This window comes from Oncorhynchus clarkii, chromosome 13 (genome assembly GCF_045791955.1).
Source record: "Oncorhynchus clarkii lewisi isolate Uvic-CL-2024 chromosome 13, UVic_Ocla_1.0, whole genome shotgun sequence".
In the NCBI taxonomy this organism is placed as follows: domain Eukaryota; kingdom Metazoa; phylum Chordata; class Actinopteri; order Salmoniformes; family Salmonidae; genus Oncorhynchus; species Oncorhynchus clarkii.
This window is the reverse complement of record NC_092159.1, coordinates 56,248,539-56,269,803: the sequence shown is the minus strand read 5'-3', so window position 1 is coordinate 56,269,803 and position 21,265 is coordinate 56,248,539. Positions and strand designations below refer to the sequence as shown.

Genomic DNA, 21,265 nt, shown 5'->3' with positions numbered 1-21,265 from the left:
TAACCAGGAAAAACTCTGAGCCCTGGTAATGTGAATCTAGCCTTTGTTGCCAGCCAATTAAAAAACGTATCTTAAATGTTTATTAGACACACAGCTCATATGATAGAGAGGAAGACAGAAGGAATCCCAGCAGGCCATGATCAGGAGATCCTTCTGACCCAGTCAACCAGGCAATGAAGGGAGGAGGAGTCCCATGCACCAGCAGTCAGCTCAGACGGAAAGCTTTTGATTCTGGCTTCAATGGAGAGGACACAGAGAGAGGGAGAAGACAAGTTCAAGCCAGTTATCTACATGGGTTGTGTCTGGTGGACAACTTGTCATGGTCATGATGATGAAATATTGCTTAAGTCTAAACTGTTTTCCGTATGAAACTTTATAGTAAGGCCATCCGAATAGTTGTTTTTATCTAAACTGTAAGTGACTACAACCAGTCGTGTATGTGCCAGTATGCAGATGTTGGTCATTATATGAAATCTGACCATATCATACATTGCATAGGATCCCCACTGACATTTACAAAGTCTATCTCTGATGTAACCATGAGTCACTGGAGTGGTATTATGGCTATTGGTGATAATATGTGGATTTACACCTAGGTGGAGCTTCAAAGGAGATACATAATACAGTGTGACTAACTGATATACACAAAATGTGTTTTATTACATTATACTTTGAACCGGTTCATGATGGATCAACCTTTTAGGGTGTAACCAAGCAAGGACCTTTGAGGACCTAAACAGCAGGGGGCGATAAGGAGCTCTGTTTCACTTTGCTGAGAAAGTAAAACAGAGAGAAAAGAAGAAATGGCGTCTGGTGGTCACGATTCTTAACAATTTTTCGGTCGACACCTGACAAATTTGGATTGTTCTATTGATGCCGCAATGTTTATCAGGTAATGTAACATATTATCACAATATCAGGGTAGAAGTGCATGGTCTGCAGTCTTAGCTTTTGGGCAATAAATGACCATTTTAAGAGGCAAGTGTCGATCATCATTTAACTTAGCAGTTGTCAGCAGTGTCAGTCAGTCTGAGCGCTTTCCAGAAATCTTCGGCAATAACAAACTAGCTTGTTAGTGTTTTAATCACATTCATTGCATATGTAGTGTTCTAATTTCAGTTTCAATGTTCTATTTCAATCGAAAGAATCAGTTTGCTTCCTCAAAATGATTGCATTGGTTGAAAATGGTGTAATTGCCATAACAAGGGTGAAATGTAATTACTACAATATTATGTTGTGTGAACTGGAATGGCATTATCTGGTCTTGAAATTGTACTAGACACTTGTGATGCTGCTATGAATTCCCTCACTAACCTTCTTTTTTTTATCTTGTATTATTGTATTTGTTATGGAGAGGTCAGTATATGAGAGGAGACTGTTGCCCCAGTGGACTGAAAATATTCTTGACAGGCAAACTGGGGAAAAATAGACTGTAGCCAGCAGATTCGACCGGCTTGCTTAAAGCTGCTCTAGGGTTGGACAGCATTCCTGTGTCGATTTTAAAGCCTCTGCATGCTCAGTCAAACACAGCATTTACTCCGATGCGGCTCTGCAGAAGTCAAGGCATTCATACTGCAGAAGTCAAGGCATTCATACTTTTTGCAATTCGCATAGCTGTTGTCAATGAAGGGGGTTTGTTTTTATACAGGACATAACGCAACCAGTCATGTCAATGCAGAGCTATACGGAGTTGTTATTACAACATTTTGGAGTCGAATGGCATTGCCGTGCGGACCTTGATTTGGCCTCTGCTGACCTGGGGGATGAGAAATGCGTTGTACTCCGAATTTTCCCATTATCCCAACTGTTAAACTGAGAAGATTGAACGACTGCTAGTTTTTCTGGAAAAGTGTCATTTTTGTCCTCATGCTAGATAGCAGAAGACATAGCAGCCATTTTGTTGTTCAATGCGCCATACCATAATGGTTGCTGTGACTACCTATAACTAGCATGATGTCAGTGTAACAGTTGGGATAATGGGACAATTCGTAGTACAACACATTTCTTATCCCTGGATTACATATCCCTGGTATGTTTTCTGAGCCAAATCTCGCTCCAGGTCCACGGTTTCTTAATCTACACAGGAATGCTGTCTGACCCTAGTGCAGCTGTAAGCAAGTGGGTCAGGTCTGCTGGGTAAAGAGACTGTAGGTGACGGTCTATCTGCCTCTTCCTCCCCTACAGGCTTGACTAAAGTGAAAGGATGGCCGAAATCATTGCTGTGAACATCTCAGCCACATCCGCCACCTTCTTCCTGCCCCCATCTCCTGTCCTTGAGGACTCTGGCTTTCCCCTGGCCTCGCTGGACAGTGAGGACTATGTGTTTGTGGAGGCCAGGCACCCCAACAAGGTCCTGGAGGGCCTGAACAGCCTGCGTCTCAACAATGCCTTCTGTGATGTGACACTGTGCTGTGGGGGGCAGGAGTTCCCCTGTCACCGTATCGTACTGGCTTCCTTTAGCTCCTACTTCCAGGTATGGACAGTGGTGTACGGTACAATACAATGTTATTAATCCCCACAGGGAGTGTGGAAGTTATCATTGGGACAAGAGTACAAAAAACATACATTGTCCAGGAGCAGACATATAATGCATACACTACTTCTCCATACACTACAAGGGCAGCAGGTAGCCTAGTGGTTAAGAGCATTGGGCCAGTAACCGAAAGGTCACTGGTTTGAATCACCGAACCAACTAGGTGAAAAATCTGCCAATGTGCCCTTGAGCTAGGCACTTAACCCTAATTGCTCCTGTAAGTCGCTTTGGATAAGAGCGTCTACTAAATGACTAAAATGTATATGTAAATTAAATTCTGGGTAGATATTTGGGGGGACAAACAGTAGACATTGGATCTGGGAGTCGTTCCCCAGAATGTTTGGGGAAATTTTAAAAGGCATTTCCTGCATTTGTGCACAGTTTGACATTACTTTATTATGCCTCTCTTGAAGGGTTTTTTGAAAACAGTACAAGTGGAAGGATAAGTCAGCACCATCATGAATTAAGGTATTTCTAGGCAAATATTAAGAAGACAAAAAAGATCTAGACTGAGTTTTATTATAATTGTGAATATTTACATGTAAAAAGAAAGTTCCTGCAATTCTACAGTTTGACATGAATTTATGCCCTCTTGACAGGTACTTTGAAAATGGTATAAGTGAAAGGATAAGTCACCAATGAAAGTATTTAAAATATTAATAATACACAAAAGATGAAGCCTGAGTACTATTATAATGATGATGCACATATTTACATAGGATATCATCTACTAAGTTGATCATACATTGACTATCAAGTTTTCATAGTTTACAGGTGGAGGTTGAGCTAAAACACACCTTGAACTAAGGACTGGCTGAATGCCTGTTGGGGAGAGAGAGAGTTAGGGGAGAGTCTTCATTGAAACTGTAAATGAGTAATATTTATCTTACTGGTACTGAAGCAGGAGGCGTGCGGAGATATATATATAGTGCGTCTGTATAGACAGCGGAGGGGGCTCAGTGCGTCCGAACGGGGTCAGACAGCAGTTTTATAAATGCTATTCTACACATTTTGTCATGAGGCTGAGAGAAAATGTTGCAGTTTTAAAGCATTTTTTTTGCAGTTCTTCACATTTGCCATGGGGTAGAGAGAAACGTGCTGTTTTATAGCTCATCATTTTGCCATGAGGATGAGAAAGAATTTTGTAGTTTTAAATCAAATGTCCTGTTATTCTACAATCAACCTGTTCAGAATATTGGGGGAGGACCGGCCTCCCGGGTGGCGCAGTGGTCTAGGGCATTGCATCGCAGCGCTAGCTGTGCCACCAGAGACTCGAGGTTCGTGCCCAGGCTCTGTCGCAGCTGGCCGCGACGCACAATTGGCCTAGCGTCATCCGGGTTAGGGAGGGTTTGGCCGGTAGGGATATCCTTGTCTCATCGCGCACCAGCGACTCCTGTGGCGGGTCGGGCGCAGTGCGCGCTAACCAAGGCAGCCAGGTGTTTCTCCGACACATTGGTGTGGCTGGCTTCCGGGTTGGAGGCGCGCTGTGTTAAGAAGCAGTACGGCTTGGTTGGGTTGTGTTTCGGAGGACGCATGGCTTTCGACCTTCGTCTCTCCCGAGCCCGTACGGGAGTTGTAGCGATGAGACAAGATCGTAATCACTAACAATTGGATACCACGAAAAGGGGGTCAAATTTTAAAAATAAATTTAAAAATGTTTTAAAAAATTGGGGGAGGGGACGTGATCTCATCCCCCGTGGAAATGTTGCATATGATACACTAACACTTACCGGACAGTCAGACTGTGCGTTAATATACAGTGGGGCAAAAAAGTATTTAGTCAGCCACCAATTGTGCAAGTTCTCCCACTTAAAAAGATGAGAGGCCTGTAATTTTCATCATAGGTACACTTCAACTATGAAAAATCCAGAAAATCACATTGTAGGATTTTTAATGAATTTATTTGCAAATTATGGTGGAAAATAAGTATTTGGTCACCTACAAACAAGCAAGATTTCTGGCTCTCGCAGACCTGTAACTTCTTCTTTAAGAGGCTCCTCGGTCCTCCACTTGTTACCTGCATTAATGGCACCTGTTTTGAAATTGTTATCAGTATAAAAGACAGCTGTCCACAAACTCACAGTCACACTCCAAACTCCACCATGGCCAAGACCAAAGAGCTGTCAAAGGACACCAGAAACAAAATGGTAGACCTGCACCAGGCTGGGAAGATTGAATCTGCAATAGGTAAGCAGCTTGGTTTGAAGAAATCAACTGTGAGAGCAATTATTAGGAAATGGAAGACATACAAGACCACTGATAATCTCCCTCGATCTGGGGCTCCATGCAAGATCTCACCCCGTGGGGTCAAAATGATCACAAGAACGGTGAGCAAAAATCCCAGAACCCAGACCTAGTGAATGACCTGCAGAGAGCTGGGACCAAAGTAACAAAGCCTACCATTAGTAACACACTACGCCGCCAAGGACTCAAATCCTGCTGTGCCAGACGTGTCCCCATGCATAAGCCAGTACATGTCCAGGCCCGTCTGAAGTTTGCGAGAGAGCATTTGGATGATCCAGAAGAAGATTGGGAGAATGTCATATGGTCAGATGAAACCAAAATATAACTTTTTGGTAAAAACTCAACTCGTTGTGTTTGGAGGACAAAGAATGCTGAGTTGCATCCAAAGATACCACCATACCTACTGTGAAGCATGGGGGGGACAACATCATCATCATGGAAACATCATGCTTTGGGGATGTTTTTATGCAAAGGGACCAGGACGACTGATCCGTGTAAAAGAAAGAATGAATGGGGTCATGTATCGTGAGATTTTGAGTGAACACCTCCTTCCATCAGCAAGGGCATTGAAGATGAAACGTGGCTGGGTCTTTCAGCATGACAATGTTCCCAAACACACCGCCCAGGCAACGAAGGAGTGGCTTCGTAAGAAGCATTTCAAGGTCCTGGAGTGGCCTAGCCAGTCTCCAGATCTCAACCCCATAGAAAATCTTTGGAGGGAGTTGAAAGTCCGTGTTGCCCAGCAACAGCCCCAAAACATCACTGCTCTAGAGGAGATCTGCATGGAGGAATGGGCCAAAATCCCAGCAACAGTGTGTGAAAACCTTGTGAAGACTTACAGAAAACGTTTGACCTCTGTCATTGCCAACAAAGGGTATATAACAAAGTGTTGAGATAAGCTTTTGTTATTGACCAAATACTTATTTTCCACCATAATTTGCAAATAAATTCATTAAAAATCATACAATGTGATTTTCTGGATTTTTTTCTTCTCATTTTGTCTGTCATAGTTGAAGTGTACCTATGATGAAAATTACAGGCCTCTCTCATCTTTTTAAGTGGGAGAACTTGCACAATTGGTGGCTGACTAAAGGTTCTAAAGGTGCCTCGAGGTTTGAGCGTTGGACTTCCGGAGCCGACAAGATAACACATTTTCTTTTTCGCTGTGCCCTTGAGCACAGGGCCCTTGTTCCTGAGGCACTTAACCCTAATTGCTCCAGGGGCACAGTACAATGGTGAACCTGGACGTGACCCCACTCCATGCGGGTGTCTCAGGGGGAGTTGGGATATGCAAATTACACACTTGTGTATAACAGGACAAATATCAGCAGCACCCCCCCCCCCAATGATTATTCTAACTGCTATACTACATAGACCCAGAGGGAAATACAGTGGTGCAACGGGGCTGAGCAAGCTGACGGTGCCCCTGCTTCTCAACTATTTACTGAATGGATACAGTTTACTGATGACCGTGCATCTTTTATATTGTCACTCACTGCAGACCTGAAGTACTTACATGTGGTCATTTGCTGTTGGCGCTTTTTCATTGGCAAGAGTCTGTTTCTCTCTTCTCCTAATGGTCTGCCCTCCCCTCTGTCCTCCCCAGGCCATGTTCTCCACAGACCTGATGGAGTCCAGACAGGAGCGGGTGGCCATCAACGGAGTGGAGTCCCAGATGATTGGCATGCTGGTCAGCTACGCCTACACGGCTGAGGTGGTCATTTCCAAGGCCAACGTGCAGGTGAGGTAGAACCGTTGTCTTCCAGTCTCACTTTGTAGTCAACTTCTGGTTTAGCATTGCAGTTGTTAAATTAAAGTTGTACTACCCCAGAGTTGAAGTCAGTTTCATATAAATGTCCTGAGTTGACTGTCTTGAAATCAAATGTCATTGACCTGTGACCCCCAGGCCCTGCTGGCTGCGGCCAACCTCTTGGATGTGATGGCAGTGCGCGAAGCCTGCTGCCGCTTCATGGAGCGCCAGATGGATGAGATGAACTGTGTGGGCATCCACTGCTTCGCTGAGGCCCACTCCTGTAGGGAGCTGGAGAAACACAGCATGGACTACATCCTCCAGCACTTCGGCAGTGTCTGCCAACAGGTGAGATAGGAAGGGAGGTCTGGGTTGTGTAGTCCAAACCTGGGACCTGGTCTCAATAGTTTCAAATGTATTTTTCACCTCTGTACTCCTTCATCTGTGCTGCATTGAACACAATGATCCCAGAGAGGTATTTGGTTTCACCCGTGTTGTTCCTCCAGAACAGTGCAGATGAAGGAGGGGACATTTCTCATGTCTCATTGTTTAGACATTCCCATTCTTTGTGTATATAAGAAAGGGGAAGTGACATCATAGTCAACTGTCTTTTGTTCCCCTTGCTGGCCCCTTGCCAGCCCAGGATCATGTTCCTTAGGCACCAAAAGGAAGAAACTAGACTTAAACAGGGAGGGACTACCTGGACTTCTTCCAATAAGCAATGCAATGTTTTGCTTAAATTTCAAAATCTTTTGAACACTGTCCCCCCAGGAGGAGTTCCTCTCTCTGTGTGCAGACAAGCTGACGGAGATCATCGCCAGCGACCACCTGAACATAGCCAAGGAGGAGACTGTGTTCGAGGCCACCATGCTGTGGCTGGACAAGAGCGCCACCCGCAGGCAGAGCTTTGAAAAGGTCAGCATGGAAACACAACAGTCAATGCAGTGGTCCCCCATTGTCTGTGTGTTGAGCGGTATCTAGGCGACAGATTGTGTCCAGGTCTGTGCTACGCCTCCTCCCTACAGTTCTCTGTTGACTGTCGTGTGGGGGGGTTTTAAGCTCTGGAATCCCCAGTAGATCTGACCGTCTGAAACCCCAGCTGTCAGTCACTCAGCGTTACATAAACGTTAGGGATGTTAGCAATTTGTTATTCTTCAAAAATACAAACTCCAAAGCAAATCAGGGGGAGAAAAGTAGGTTTATTCAGAGAGGACAAATCAAGATGTTATGCTGGGAGTCAATGTTCAGTCTCCCCTGTCCTCAGCTTTTCCCCACCGAACAAAAGAACAGGATGCCATTTATAACCCCCGACCCTAGCCTGGGGTTGACCAATCAGAAGTCCTTGGCCAAATAACCAGTATCCTGCTCCCGACTCAATGTACAGACCAATGAAAACGTGGCCCACGTCGCTCTGAGTTCAGGAGTGACATTCCACAGATTCTGAACAGATGTTGAACTGAAAACCAACTCCTATTTACAAATCGCTATTGACCATTAGTACTCTAGTACACTACTGACCATTAGTACTCTAGTACACTACTGACCATTAGTACTCTAGTACACTACTGACCATTAGTACTCTAGTACACTATTGACCATTAGTACTCTAGTACTCTATTGACCATTAGTACTCTAGTACACTACTGACCATTAGTACTCTAGTACTCTACTGACCATTAGTACTCTAGTACACTATTGACCGTTAGTACTCTAGTACACTACTGACCATTAGTACTCTAGTACACTACTGACCATTAGTACTCTAGTACACTACTGCCCATTAGTACTCTAGTACTCTACTGACCATTAGTACTCTAGTACACTATTGACCGTTAGTACTCTAGTACACTACTGACCGTTAGTACTCTAGTACACTACTGACCATTAGTACTCTAGTACACTACTGACCATTAGTACTCTAGTACACTATTGACCGTTAGTACTCTAGTACACTACTGACCATTAGTACTCTAGTACACTACTGACCATTAGTACTCTAGTACACTACTGACCATTAGTACTCTAGTACTCTACTGACCATTAGTACTCTAGTACACTATTGACCATTAGTACTCTAGTACACTACTGACCATTAGTACTCTAGTACACTACTGACCATTAGTACTCTAGTACACTACTGACCATTAGTACTCTAGTACTCTACTGACCGTTAGTACTCTAGTACACTATTGACCGTTAGTACTCTAGTACACTACTGACCATTAGTACTCTAGTACACTACTGACCATTAGTACTCTAGTACTCTACTGACCATTAGTACTCTAGTACACTACTGACCATTAGTACTCTAGTACACTACTGACCATTAGTACTCTAGTACACTACTGACCATTAGTACTCTAGTACACTACTGACCATTAGTACTCTAGTACACTATTGACCGTTAGTACTCTAGTACTCTATTGACCATTAGTACTCTAGTACACTACTGACCATTAGTACTCTAGTACTCTACTGACCATTAGTACTCTAGTACACTATTGACCGTTAGTACTCTAGTACACTACTGACCATTAGTACTCTATTACACTACTGACCATTAGTACTCTAGTACACTACTGACCATTAGTACTCTAGTACTCTACTGACCATTAGTACTCTAGTACACTATTGACCGTTAGTACTCTAGTACACTACTGACCATTAGTACTCTAGTACACTACTGACCATTAGTACTCTAGTACTCTATTGACCATTAGTACTCTAGTACACTATTGACCATTAGTACTCTAGTACACTATTGACCATTAGTACTCTAGTACACTACTGACCATTAGTACTCTAGTACACTATTGACCATTAGTACTCTAGTACACTATTGACCATTAGTACTCTAGTACACTATTGACCATTAGTACTCTAGTACACTATTGACCATTAGTACTCTAGTACACTATTGACCATTAGTACTCTAGTACACTATTGACCATTAGTACTCTAGTACACTACTGACCATTAGTACTCTAGTACTCTACTGACCATTAGTACTCTAGTACACTATTGACCATTAGTACTCTAGTACTCTATTGACCATTAGTACTCTAGTACACTACTGACCATTAGTACTCTAGTACACTACTGACCATTAGTACTCTAGTACACTACTGACCATTAGTACTCTAGTACACTACTGACCATTAGTACTCTAGTACACTATTGACCATTAGTACTCTAGTACTCTACTGACCATTAGTACTCTAGTACACTACTGACCATTAGTACTCTAGTACTCTATTGACCATTAGTACTCTAGTACTCTATTGACCATTAGTACTCTAGTACACTACTGACCATTAGTACTCTAGTACTCTATTGACCATTAGTACTCTAGTACTCTACTGACCATTAGTACTCTAGTACACTACTGACCATTAGTACTCTAGTACACTACTGACCATTAGTACTCTAGTACTCTACTGACCATTAGTACTCTAGTACACTATTGACCATTAGTACTCTAGTACACTATTGACCATTAGTACTCTAGTACTCTATTGACCATTAGTACTCTAGTACTCTACTGACCATTAGTACTCTAGTACACTACTGACCATTAGTACTCTAGTACTCTATTGACCATTAGTACTCTAGTACTCTATTGACCATTAGTACTCTAGTACACTATTGACCATTAGTACTCTATTGACCATTAGTACTCTAGTACACTATTGACCATTAGTACTCTAGTACTCTACTGACCATTAGTACTCTAGTACTCTACTGACCATTAGTACTCTAGTACTCTATTGACCATTAGTACTCTAGTACTCTATTGACCATTAGTACTCTAGTACTCTATTGACCATTAGTACTCTAGTACACTATTGACCATTAGTACTCTAGTACTCTACTGACCATTAGTACTCTAGTACACTATTGACCATTAGTACTCTAGTACACTACTGACCATTAGTACTCTAGTACACTACTGACCATTAGTACTCTAGTACTCTACTGACCATTAGTACTCTAGTACACTACTGACCATTAGTACTCTTGTACTCTATTGACCATTAGTACTCTAGTACTCTATTGACCATTAGTACTCTAGTACTCTACTGACCATTAGTACTCTAGTACACTACTGACCATTAGTACTCTAGTACTCTATTGACCATTAGTACTCTAGTACTCTACTGACCATTAGTACTCTAGTACTCTATTGACCATTAGTACTCTATTGACCATTAGTACTCTAGTACACTATTGACCATTAGTACTCTAGTACTCTACTGACCATTAGTACCATTAGTACTCTAGTACTCTACTGACCATTAGTACTCTAGTACTCTACTGACCATTAGTACTCTAGTACTCTATTGACCATTAGTACTCTAGTACTCTACTGACCATTAGTACTCTAGTACTCTACTGACCATTAGTACTCTAGTACACTATTGACCATTAGTATTAGTACTATTGACCATTAGTACTCTATTGACCATTAGTACTCTAGTACACTATTGACCATTAGTACTCTATTGACCATTAGTACTCTAGTACTCTATTGACCATTAGTACTCTAGTACACTACTGACCATTAGTACTCTAGTACTCTATTGACCATTAGTACTCTAGTACACTATTGACCATTAGTACTCTAGTACACTACTGACCATTAGTACTCTAGTACACTACTGACCATTAGTACTCTAGTACACTACTGACCATTAGTACTCTAGTACTCTACTGACCATTAGTACTCTAGTACACTACTGACCATTAGTACTCTAGTACACTATTGACCATTAGTACTCTATTGACCATTAGTACTCTAGTACTCTACTGACCATTAGTACTCTAGTACACTACTGACCATTAGTACTCTAGTACTCTACTGACCATTAGTACTCTAGTACTCTATTGACCATTAGTACTCTAGTACTCTACTGACCATTAGTACTCTAGTACTCTACTGACCATTAGTACTCTAGTACACTATTGACCATTAGTACTCTAGTACTCTATTGACCATTAGTACTCTATTGACCATTAGTACTCTAGTACACTATTGACCATTAGTACTCTATTGACCATTAGTACTCTAGTACTCTATTGACCATTAGTACTCTAGTACACTACTGACCATTAGTACTCTAGTACACTTCTGACCATTAGTACTCTAGTACTCTATTGACCATTAGTACTCTAGTACACTATTGACCATTAGTACTCTAGTACACTACTGACCATTAGTACTCTAGTACACTACTGACCATTAGTACTCTAGTACTCTACTGACCATTAGTACTCTAGTACACTACTGACCATTAGTACTCTAGTACACTATTGACCATTAGTACTCTATTGACCATTAGTACTCTAGTACTCTACTGACCATTAGTACTCTAGTACACTACTGACCATTAGTACTCTAGTACTCTATTGACCATTAGTACTCTAGTACTCTATTGACCATTAGTACTCTAGTACACTATTGACCATTAGTACTCTAGTACTCTACTGACCATTAGTACTCTAGTACACTACTGACCATTAGTACTCTAGTACACTATTGACCATTAGTACTCTAGTACACTACTGACCATTAGTACTCTAGTACTCTACTGACCATTAGTACTCTAGTACACTACTGACCATTAGTACTCTAGTACACTATTGACCATTAGTACTCTAGTACACTACTGACCATTAGTACTCTAGTACACTACTGACCATTAGTACTCTAGTACACTACTGACCATTAGTACTCTAGTACACTACTGACCATTAGTACTCTAGTACACTACTGACCATTAGTACTCTAGTACACTACTGACCATTAGTACTCTAGTACACTATTGACCATTAGTACTCTAGTACTCTATTGACCATTAGTACTCTAGTACTCTATTGACCATTAGTACTCTAGTACTCTATTGACCATTAGTACTCTAGTACACTATTGACCATTAGTACTCTAGTACACTATTGACCATTAGTACTCTAGTACACTATTGACCATTAGTACTCTAGTACTCTACTGACCATTAGTACTCTAGTACTCTACTGACCATTAGTACTCTAGTACTCTATTGACCATTAGTACTCTAGTACTCTATTGACCATTAGTACTCTAGTACACTATTGACCATTAGTACTCTAGTACACTATTGACCATTAGTACTCTAGTACACTATTGACCATTAGTACTCTATTGACCATTAGTACTCTAGTACACTATTGACCATTAGTACTCTAGTACTCTATTGACCATTAGTACTCTAGTACTCTACTGACCATTAGTACTCTAGTACACTATTGACCATTAGTACTCTAGTACACTATTGACCATTAGTACTCTAGTACACTATTGACCATTAGTACTCTAGTACACTACTGACCATTAGTACTCTAGTACACTATTGACCATTAGTACTCTAGTACACTACTGACCATTAGTACTCTAGTACTCTATTGACCATTAGTACTCTAGTACACTACTGACCATTAGTACTCTAGTACTCTACTGACCATTAGTACTCTAGTACACTATTGACCATTAGTACTCTAGTACACTACTGACCATTAGTACTCTAGTACACTATTGACCATTAGTACTCTAGTACACTATTGACCATTAGTACTCTAGTACACTATTGACCATTAGTACTCTAGTACACTCATCCTCTGCATTGTGTATTTATCTTCAAAATATTCTTATATTCCCCCCTAGACCATTTAAAAAATAAATATAGTTAAAATGGATGTGCGCTGTGTTAAAGAAGCAGCGGCTTGGTTGGTTGTGTATCGGAGGACGCATGACTTTCAACCTTCGTCTCGCCCGAGCCCGTACGGGAGTTGTAGCGATGAGACAAGATAGTAGCTACTACAACAATTGGATACTACGAAATTGGGGAGAAAAAGGGGTAAAATTCAAAAAAAAAAAAAAATGTCATTTTAGAAAACATAAAAAATATAGACAGAATAAAATACATTAGCAGTAAGCATAAAATATTTCACATTAAACACCTTGCATTTCTATAAAACACAAAGGGCATATTGTACTTGCCGTTGCCATAAGAAATAGATTTCACACAAAGTTATAGAAAGGAGGTCTTAACAAGTGTGATTGCACATCTGAGAGCGCATGGTTCACTACAGCACCGAGGACAGTTACCACGGGCACATTGACTACAGTCATGAGGCTTGGTGTGATGATGGTCCCCACCACATTCACATTGTGGTGTCTGGAGGAAGCATCAGAGTAGCTGGATTACATGGTGTCTTTTCAACTAGATCTTTACTCACTACTTTAGAAGAGGCCATAACTACCTTGCTAATGGGATATTGTTTTGTGCAAGGTGGGGCATCACCTGTCAAGCACACTGATTCCATATCCACAGTTCCACAGTCATTTTTCTTCATAGTCCAAATAGCATGGTTCTGAACTATAGATTTCTGGGGTTGTCTAATTTGCCACGTCACCTTTTCTTAAGGAATGTTCAATGTTGAGTCAAGTTACATAATAACATCAAAGCCTAAAATAGGTTGTTCAAATGAGCCTATCCACACCCCTGCATCAATCTTCATTGGACCAATAGAAATTGATAATGGTTTGGTTTGTTTCATATCTGTCTTCCCTCCACTCCTGTTGCTCCCATCTTCTTTCCCGTGTACTGAGGACATATATGTTTTGCATAAGATGTGGGCAATACAGTGACTTCAGCACCTGTATCTACTAAAAAATCTACTGCGAAGTTGTTAACCATCATGTTCACATATATTCCATCCGATTTCATATGTACACCAGCTGAGATGGGACGTAAGAGGGGGGGTCTATTAGTTTACCTCCACTGCATCTAGCAACCTCTGCTGCTGAGCTGGAGAGAGCTTTTTACATTTCTGCACAAGTATTGTGTCGTTGGGGCTGTTGTCTTGTTTCCATTTTCCCTGCTTCTCCTGGCCACTTCTCATAAAATCATGTTTTCTTTTCTGACAGTCTCGCTGCCAGTGATCAGAAATCCCGCAATAATGACATACACCAGGTTCCTCTCCTCCTGAACGGATTATGTTGTTGGTTTCACTCGGAACCTGCATAACTCTGATAACCACGTCTCATGGAAGCTTAAACGTTTTTGACCATTAATCCAACTGTTTTGGAGATGCTGATTTATGTGTGATCACTATCTCTGGAAGTTTGTCTTTACTCCCTTTCACAGCCTGTGTTCTGGTTGGCCTAAGACATCGTTCGTCACTGCTGTCAGAATCTGTTGACTCAAAGACAGGCAGTGCCAACCAGTTGCTTGAAATCTGATCTGCCTTGCACAACTCAGTGTAAGGATAGATTAGGAGAACATAGAGGGTGGGGGTCATGTCTGACTTTCATCTGTGTCTCCTGCTCTACTTTGAAATGGTTCTAGACAGTGAATTTAAAATGTCATGTTCACATCCGAAGGAGCTGTTCCACCCTTTTCCAGAGTGGTTTTCTCACTTAACAATGACATTACATTAACGTCAGAAGTTGTATAATATAAACTCAGCAAAAAAAGAAATGTCCCTTTTTCAGGACCCTGTCTTTCAAAAATAATTCATAAAAATCCAAATAACTTCACAGATCTTCATTATAAAGGGTTTAAACACTGTTTCCCATGCTTGTTCAATGAACCATAAACAATGAATGAACATGCACCTGTGGAACAGTCGTTAAGACACAAACAGCTTATAGACGGTAGGCAATTAAGGTCAAAGTTATGGAAACTTAGGACACTAAAGAGGCTTTTCTACTGACTCTGAAAAGCACCAAAAGAAAGATACCCAGGGTCCCTGCTCATCTGCATGAACATGCCTTAGGCATGCTGCAAAGAAGCATGAGGATTGCAGATTTGGCCAGAGCAATAAATTGCAATGTCCGTACTGTGAGACGCCTAAGACAGCGCTACAGAGAGATAGGACGGACAGCTGATTGTCCTCGCAGTGGCAGATCACGTGTAACAACACCTGCACAGGATCGGTACATCCAAACATCACACCTGCGGGACAGGTACAGGATGGTAACAACTGCCCAAGTTACACCAGGAAGGCACCATCCCTCCATCAGTGGTCAGACTGTCCGCAATGGCCTCAATCCCATTGAGCACGTCTGGGACCTGTTGGTTCGGAGGGTGAGGGCTAGGGCCATTCCCCCCAGAAATGCCCAGGAACTTGCAGGTGCCTTGGTGGAAGAGTGGGGTAACATCTCACAGCAAGAGTTGGCAAATCTGGAGTAGTCCATGAGGAGATGCACTGCAGTACTTAATGCAGCTGGTGGCCACACCAGATACTGTTTGTTAATTTTGACCCCCCCCCCTTTGTTCAGGGACACATTATTCCTTGAGTTTGTTTCAGTTGTTGAATCTTGTGTTCATACAAATATTTACACATGTTAAGTTTGCTGAAAATAAACGCAGTTCACAGTGAGGAAAGTTTTTTTTTTTGCGTTTTTTTGTTGCATTTTTTTGAGTTTATGTATGTGTGTTTTTATATAACCCCTTTTGAGGACCCCAACCTCTTCTAGAACACATTGTTTCTGTAGGGCCTGGCTACCCATAGCTTATGTTCACTTCCAGCTTTTTGAATGCTTACAAGGCTTACATTTACCACGTGTAAAAATTGCTAGAAGGTTTCACAAGAACAGACTCCAACCTTTTTAATAGAGTAAAGAAAGGACTACACTCTGTAATAAAACAAAGGACTTGAACACTTATACATCACAGATACATATCACTCATTGCATACACTATTTGAACCTCATTTGGTTTGTTTAAAATTATTTTGGTCTAGACTCACCCAGCAATTCTGTCATCAATCAGGAGATTAAGAGTTGACTCCCCAAAGTGGGTTGCGCTCCGCCTCTTTCTTCTGGATAAACACACAGTTGATAAGTTCTTATTGTTGTTCAGACCAATTCATCAGGAACACGATACCAAATGTTAGCAATTTATGTTATTCTTCAAAAACACAAACTCCAAAGCAAATCAGGGGGAGAAAGGTAGGTTTATTCAGAGGACAAATCAAGATGTTATGCTGGGAGTCAATGTTCAGTCTCCCCTGTCCTCAGCTTTTCCCCACCGAACAAAAGAACAGGATGCCATTTATAACCCCCGACCCTAGCCTGGGGTTGACCAATCAGAAGTCCTTGCAGTACAACTTGGCCAATGGCCAAATAACAAGAAAAATCAAAAGTAACAGTCAGTATCTGGTGCTCCCAACTCAAATGTACAGACCAATGAAAATGTGGCACATGTAGCCCACATTGCTCTGAGTTCAGGAGTGACATTCCACAGATTCTGAACAGATGTTGAACTGAAAATCAACTCCTATTTACAATTCGCTATTGACCATTAGTCCTGTCATCCTGTGTTGTGTATTTATCTTCAAAATATTCTTATAGGGGTTTGAACCCCATTGTATGGTCCTGTAGTAACCATGGGCCCTGGAAGGTGTCACCCTGGCCTGGCACCAATATAATTTAGAGCCTCTCAGATGTGAGTCTGTCATTTTGGATAGGTCTGAGGTCAGCGATACTATCATGTTAAGTGGAAGTTGGAGGTATCAAGGTCGCTCTGATATATAAAACTGTAGAGTTCGGATGGAGATGCCTACCTGTGTCTGTCTGCTCATGTCTATATCCAGTGGGTGCGTTTGTTTTCAGTGTATGTGTCGTCATTCTAACCCACCCTGCAGGTCTTGGAGCACATCCGCCTGCCCCTGATCAGCCCGTACTACATCCACGATGTGATTGAGTCTCTGGAGGTGGTCCGGGAGTCTCAGCGCTGTCAGAGGCTCATCTCTGAGGCCAAGGACTACCTGCTGCTACAGGACCGAAGAGGAGAGCTCTACTGCCCCCGAGCACGCCCACGTAGGTCCACAGGTAGGTACCACACGCATGGATACATGAACATACACACTCCAAATACACCCTGTCATCCTAACACACACAAGGACTTGAACATACACACATTTAACCTCCCACTTGCCAAACTCCTCCACACGCCTAGCGCTTTAATTAATTAGATTTCTGAAGCGCAAACCCTGGTATGCCTGGAGGCTTGTTCTACCAACTGCCTTTCATACAATGATCAGCTCTCTGAAGGGACAAGTGACTGGAGAGCCACAGAGACATCTCTCTCTGCTGGCCTCTCTCTGTGACAGGGACAGCTGAGGTGATTGTGACGGTGGGAGGAGAGGACGATAAGGTGGTGCTGCGTAGCGTGGAGAGTTTTGACCCCCTTACCAGCCAGTGGAAGAGTCTGGCCTGCCTGCCCTTCGCTGTCAGTAAACACGGCCTGGTGGTTTCAGGTGAGGACCATTTGGTTTAGTTTGTATATTAACACCTAGTGATAAGATGGATCCTATGTCATAGATTGTTATAGGACCTTTGTTACATTTTACCTAATGCTTGAATGAGATGAAGAAAAGAGAAATGTCAGTTTCTCACAAAATACACACATTTTGTGAGGAATTTTATCATTTTCTAATTTATTCCAATCTCCATGTTCTCTCCCCCAGGCTCCACTCTGTACCTGGCTGGAGGGGAGTTCCCTGATGGCTCAGCCAGCAGAGAGATGTGGCGCTATGACCCCTGCTTTGACTCCTGGCTGGAGATGGCCCCCATGAACGTAGCTCGCTCAGAGCTAGGTAAAAATCTGTCAATTCTAGCAATTTATTTATACATTTATACATACTGTCTGACATGTCATAACACTGGTTAGAAGGACAGCCGGGGATGTGACTTTTTTTTTGTAACAGGTTAGGTCCCCGTCCATGACTTCTGTAATGGAATAAAACAATAGCCAATACAGTACATCCTTTGTGAATGCTGACAGACTTCCATTGGATAACTCCTCTCTGTTTAAAGTTGAGCAGGCCGGCTCTTCCATAAATATGTCCCCCTCCCTCCCCTCCAGGTTTGGTGATGCTGGATGGCTATGTGTTTGCAGTGGGGGGCTGGGAGGGCCGTTCCCGCCTGGACTCTGTAGAGTGTTACAACCCCCACACCAACACCTGGCAGTTCATGGAGTCGGTCAAGATGGCCGTCACCAGCCCTGCTGTGGTGGCACTGGATGGACTGCTCTATGTCACAGGTAGGGGAGATCATTGCTCACCCACTTCCAGAGAACTCTATGGCTGCGTTTGCACAGGCAGCCCAATTCTGATATTTTTTTTCATTAATTGGTCTTTTGACCAATCAGATCAGCTCTGAAAAAGATCTGATGTGATTGGTCAAAAACCTATTTGTGGGAAAAATATCAGAATTGGGATGACTGTGCATAGTATTTACTGTGGACAGTCACAGCAACTCTATAGGTTCAGCTTGGTTTATATAATTTTTCTGAAATAGATTTATGCAGTAGTTTGAATTGTCTACAGGTTTAATATTAGATAGTAACTTATCAGTGTCCTCCTGGCTCCTAGGTGGTGCTGTTCTAGAGGATGGTGACGGCACAGACCTGGCCCAGGTGTACAACCCTAAAACGTCTGTATGGACTGAGGTGGCCCCCATGCAGATCGCTCGCTCCGGCTCTGCTGCCTGCACCCTGAAGGGGAAAATCTACGTCATAGGTATCAGGGATCAGTTTTGACTTTTAGATCACAATGAATATATTTACATGGACATGGGGGACTTGATCCTAGATCAGCACACCTACTCTAAGATGCTTGATACATAGTGACTCAGGAAAAAAGTAGTAAGGCCCAAGTTTGATGTCAGAGGATATTTCCACATTGTCTGTGGAAAAATACATTAGGATTTTCTCCTGTATTCCATTCCTAGGTGGCTGGCATGCGTCCACAGAGAACACAGACAAGGTGGAGTGTTACGACCCCAAGAGTAACCTGTGGACCATGTGTGCCCATATGAGGGAGAGGCGCTACCGGCCCGGTGTGGCCGTGGTGGACGGCAAGATCTACGTGCTGGGTGGAGAGGAGGGCTGGGACAGGTAAGACAGCTCCATGTCAAGCCTTTTCTAATCATATTCAGCTTGATTGTGTTTATTAGGCCACACCTGAGCAAAATGGTTTTCAGCAGAAAATGAAAGCGTTTCTTATTGAACAGGTTGACGTATTCTCTCCCTATTTCAGTCGGTTTTCCCGCGTTTGGTGCCTACTGAATACGACCCTGATTTGGCAGGTGCAAGGCCTATAAAATATATTTTTAAGGAGAATATGAAAAGTATCTGGGCTGCCTATGGCACCCTATTCATAGCACTACTTTTGATGAAATGGCACCTTATTCCATATGTAGTGCACTACTTTTGACCAGAGCCTACACAACCTGTCCCATCTGTCCGCCAGGTACCACGACACCATCGAGCGGTACTGTGAGGAGACAGACAGCTGGGAGATCGTGGGGGAGATGCCCACCAGCCGGAGCTGGCTGAGCTGTGTCTCTCTGCAGCTGAGGAAGGATGCCCATGGGGGCAGCCGCCCCGGCACTGCCTCAGAGACCGAGTTCTCTGTGGACTGAGGGAGAACTCCAGACGGAGGTCCTTGTACCATTCATTTATATTGCTCCAGACTGCCACCTTTTGGAGAGCTCTGAGTATGCATCTCTGCCAAACAGTCAACCTGACCCTGGCTGTTCAGGTGCTGAACAGTCACTCTGTGCCAGAGAGAATGCCAGAGGGCAGCTAACTACCTTAGTAGGGCTGGTATTCTGTCTCATCGTGAGTCTTGACCTTGCCAAGTGACTGCGCCTCCAGGCTTAACTCATGGAGAAGGACAGTTGTGTGACTGCCTCAATGGCAAGCCTGACAAAAGTGGTCTTTATTTCACCATGAAAGCCTGTTCTCTTACTCAATGGCATGGTTCCATTCTGTTGCCATGTCACTATGTCCATGGTAACGGTATCATTTAGGATGGATGACCCTCGTCACACACTTATGGAACCCTCTCTTTTAATGTTACGTGAACGTTTGGGGTCAGGGTGTTTCATTAAACTGTCACCAAGATGTTCTCTCCACAACCATCGCAGTCTATTTTTGCATTATTTGTATGTGACGTTTTGTATTTATTTGATGTCTTTAGTTGAGGATGGCCCATTTTATTGCAATTGGAAGATTTTTATTTTTCCCGTTTATAAAAGATGCTCTTTATTGGCCAAAGAATCCATTGTGAACCAGTATTTCAGACTAATTAGTGAACAAAAGCCAAACATGATAAGTGTTTTGTCATGCAAATTTGGAAGGAATGTTCACAATTGCCTTTTGACTGCCTGTTATATGGTTTAGTTTATATGTCTAATCGGTATGCTTAGTAAATGTTGCTTTGAGTAGTCATTTTAATTCTGTAAAAGTGGAAATGTGAATTTAATAAAAGCATATGGATGCCAATATAGTTATTACTGAATCTGACTATTCTGGGTGCATCTCAACCTAATCTTGTCCCCCTATAGATGCCAGGATCTCAACCCCGTATAGATGCCAGGATCTCAACATATCTCAACCTAATCTTGTCCCCCTATAGATGCCAGGATCTCAACCTAATCTCGTCCCCCTACAGATGCCAGGATCTCAACCTAATCTTGTCCCTCTACAGATGCCAGGATCTCTACCTAATCTTGTCCCCCTACAGATGCCAGGATCTCAACCTAATCTTGTCCCCCTACAGATGCCAGGATCTCTACCTAATCTTGTCCCCCTATAGATGCCAGGATCTCAACACATCTCTACCTAATCTTGTCCCCCTATAGATGCCAGGATCTCAACACATCTCAACCTAATCTTGTCCCCGTATAG

General features: G+C 42.6%; 1 protein-coding gene across 3 annotated transcripts; it reads left to right on the top strand.

Moving 5' to 3' along the window:
- Positions 1 to 762: 762 nt before the first annotated feature.
- Positions 763 to 20,873, top strand: LOC139365130 (kelch-like protein 20). 3 transcript variants are annotated; one of them, XM_071102543.1, is made up of 13 exons: positions 763 to 892; positions 2,185 to 2,473; positions 6,384 to 6,518; positions 6,684 to 6,875; positions 7,299 to 7,442; positions 17,214 to 17,400; positions 17,682 to 17,828; positions 18,039 to 18,167; positions 18,437 to 18,613; positions 18,945 to 19,091; positions 19,303 to 19,468; positions 19,585 to 19,659; positions 19,824 to 20,868. In XM_071102543.1, the coding sequence occupies exons 2-12, from the start codon at positions 2,204 to 2,206 to the stop codon at positions 19,637 to 19,639; spliced, it is 1,749 nt and encodes a 582-aa protein (XP_070958644.1). In that variant the 5' UTR covers positions 763 to 892; positions 2,185 to 2,203; the 3' UTR covers positions 19,640 to 19,659; positions 19,824 to 20,868. The 3 variants fall into 3 exon arrangements, with proteins under 3 accessions (XP_070958644.1, XP_070958642.1, XP_070958645.1); XM_071102544.1 differs by lacking the exon at positions 19,585 to 19,659 and adding an exon at positions 2,947 to 3,001 and having other exon boundaries at positions 791 to 892; positions 19,824 to 20,864; XM_071102541.1 differs by lacking the exon at positions 19,585 to 19,659 and having other exon boundaries at positions 19,824 to 20,873.
- The last annotated feature ends 392 nt before the right edge of the window (positions 20,874 to 21,265 follow it).

Bases quoted from the DNA above. Each gene is read 5' to 3' on its own strand.
- LOC139365130 (XM_071102541.1), top strand. From the start codon at position 2,204: ATGGCCGAAATCATTGCTGTGAACATCTCAGCCACATCCGCCACCTTC. The intron at 7,443-17,213 runs GTCAGCATGGAA...CCCACCCTGCAG, and splicing joins GCAGGCAGAGCTTTGAAAAG to GTCTTGGAGCACATCCGCCT. The intron at 18,168-18,436 runs GTAAAAATCTGT...CCTCCCCTCCAG, and splicing joins CGTAGCTCGCTCAGAGCTAG to GTTTGGTGATGCTGGATGGC.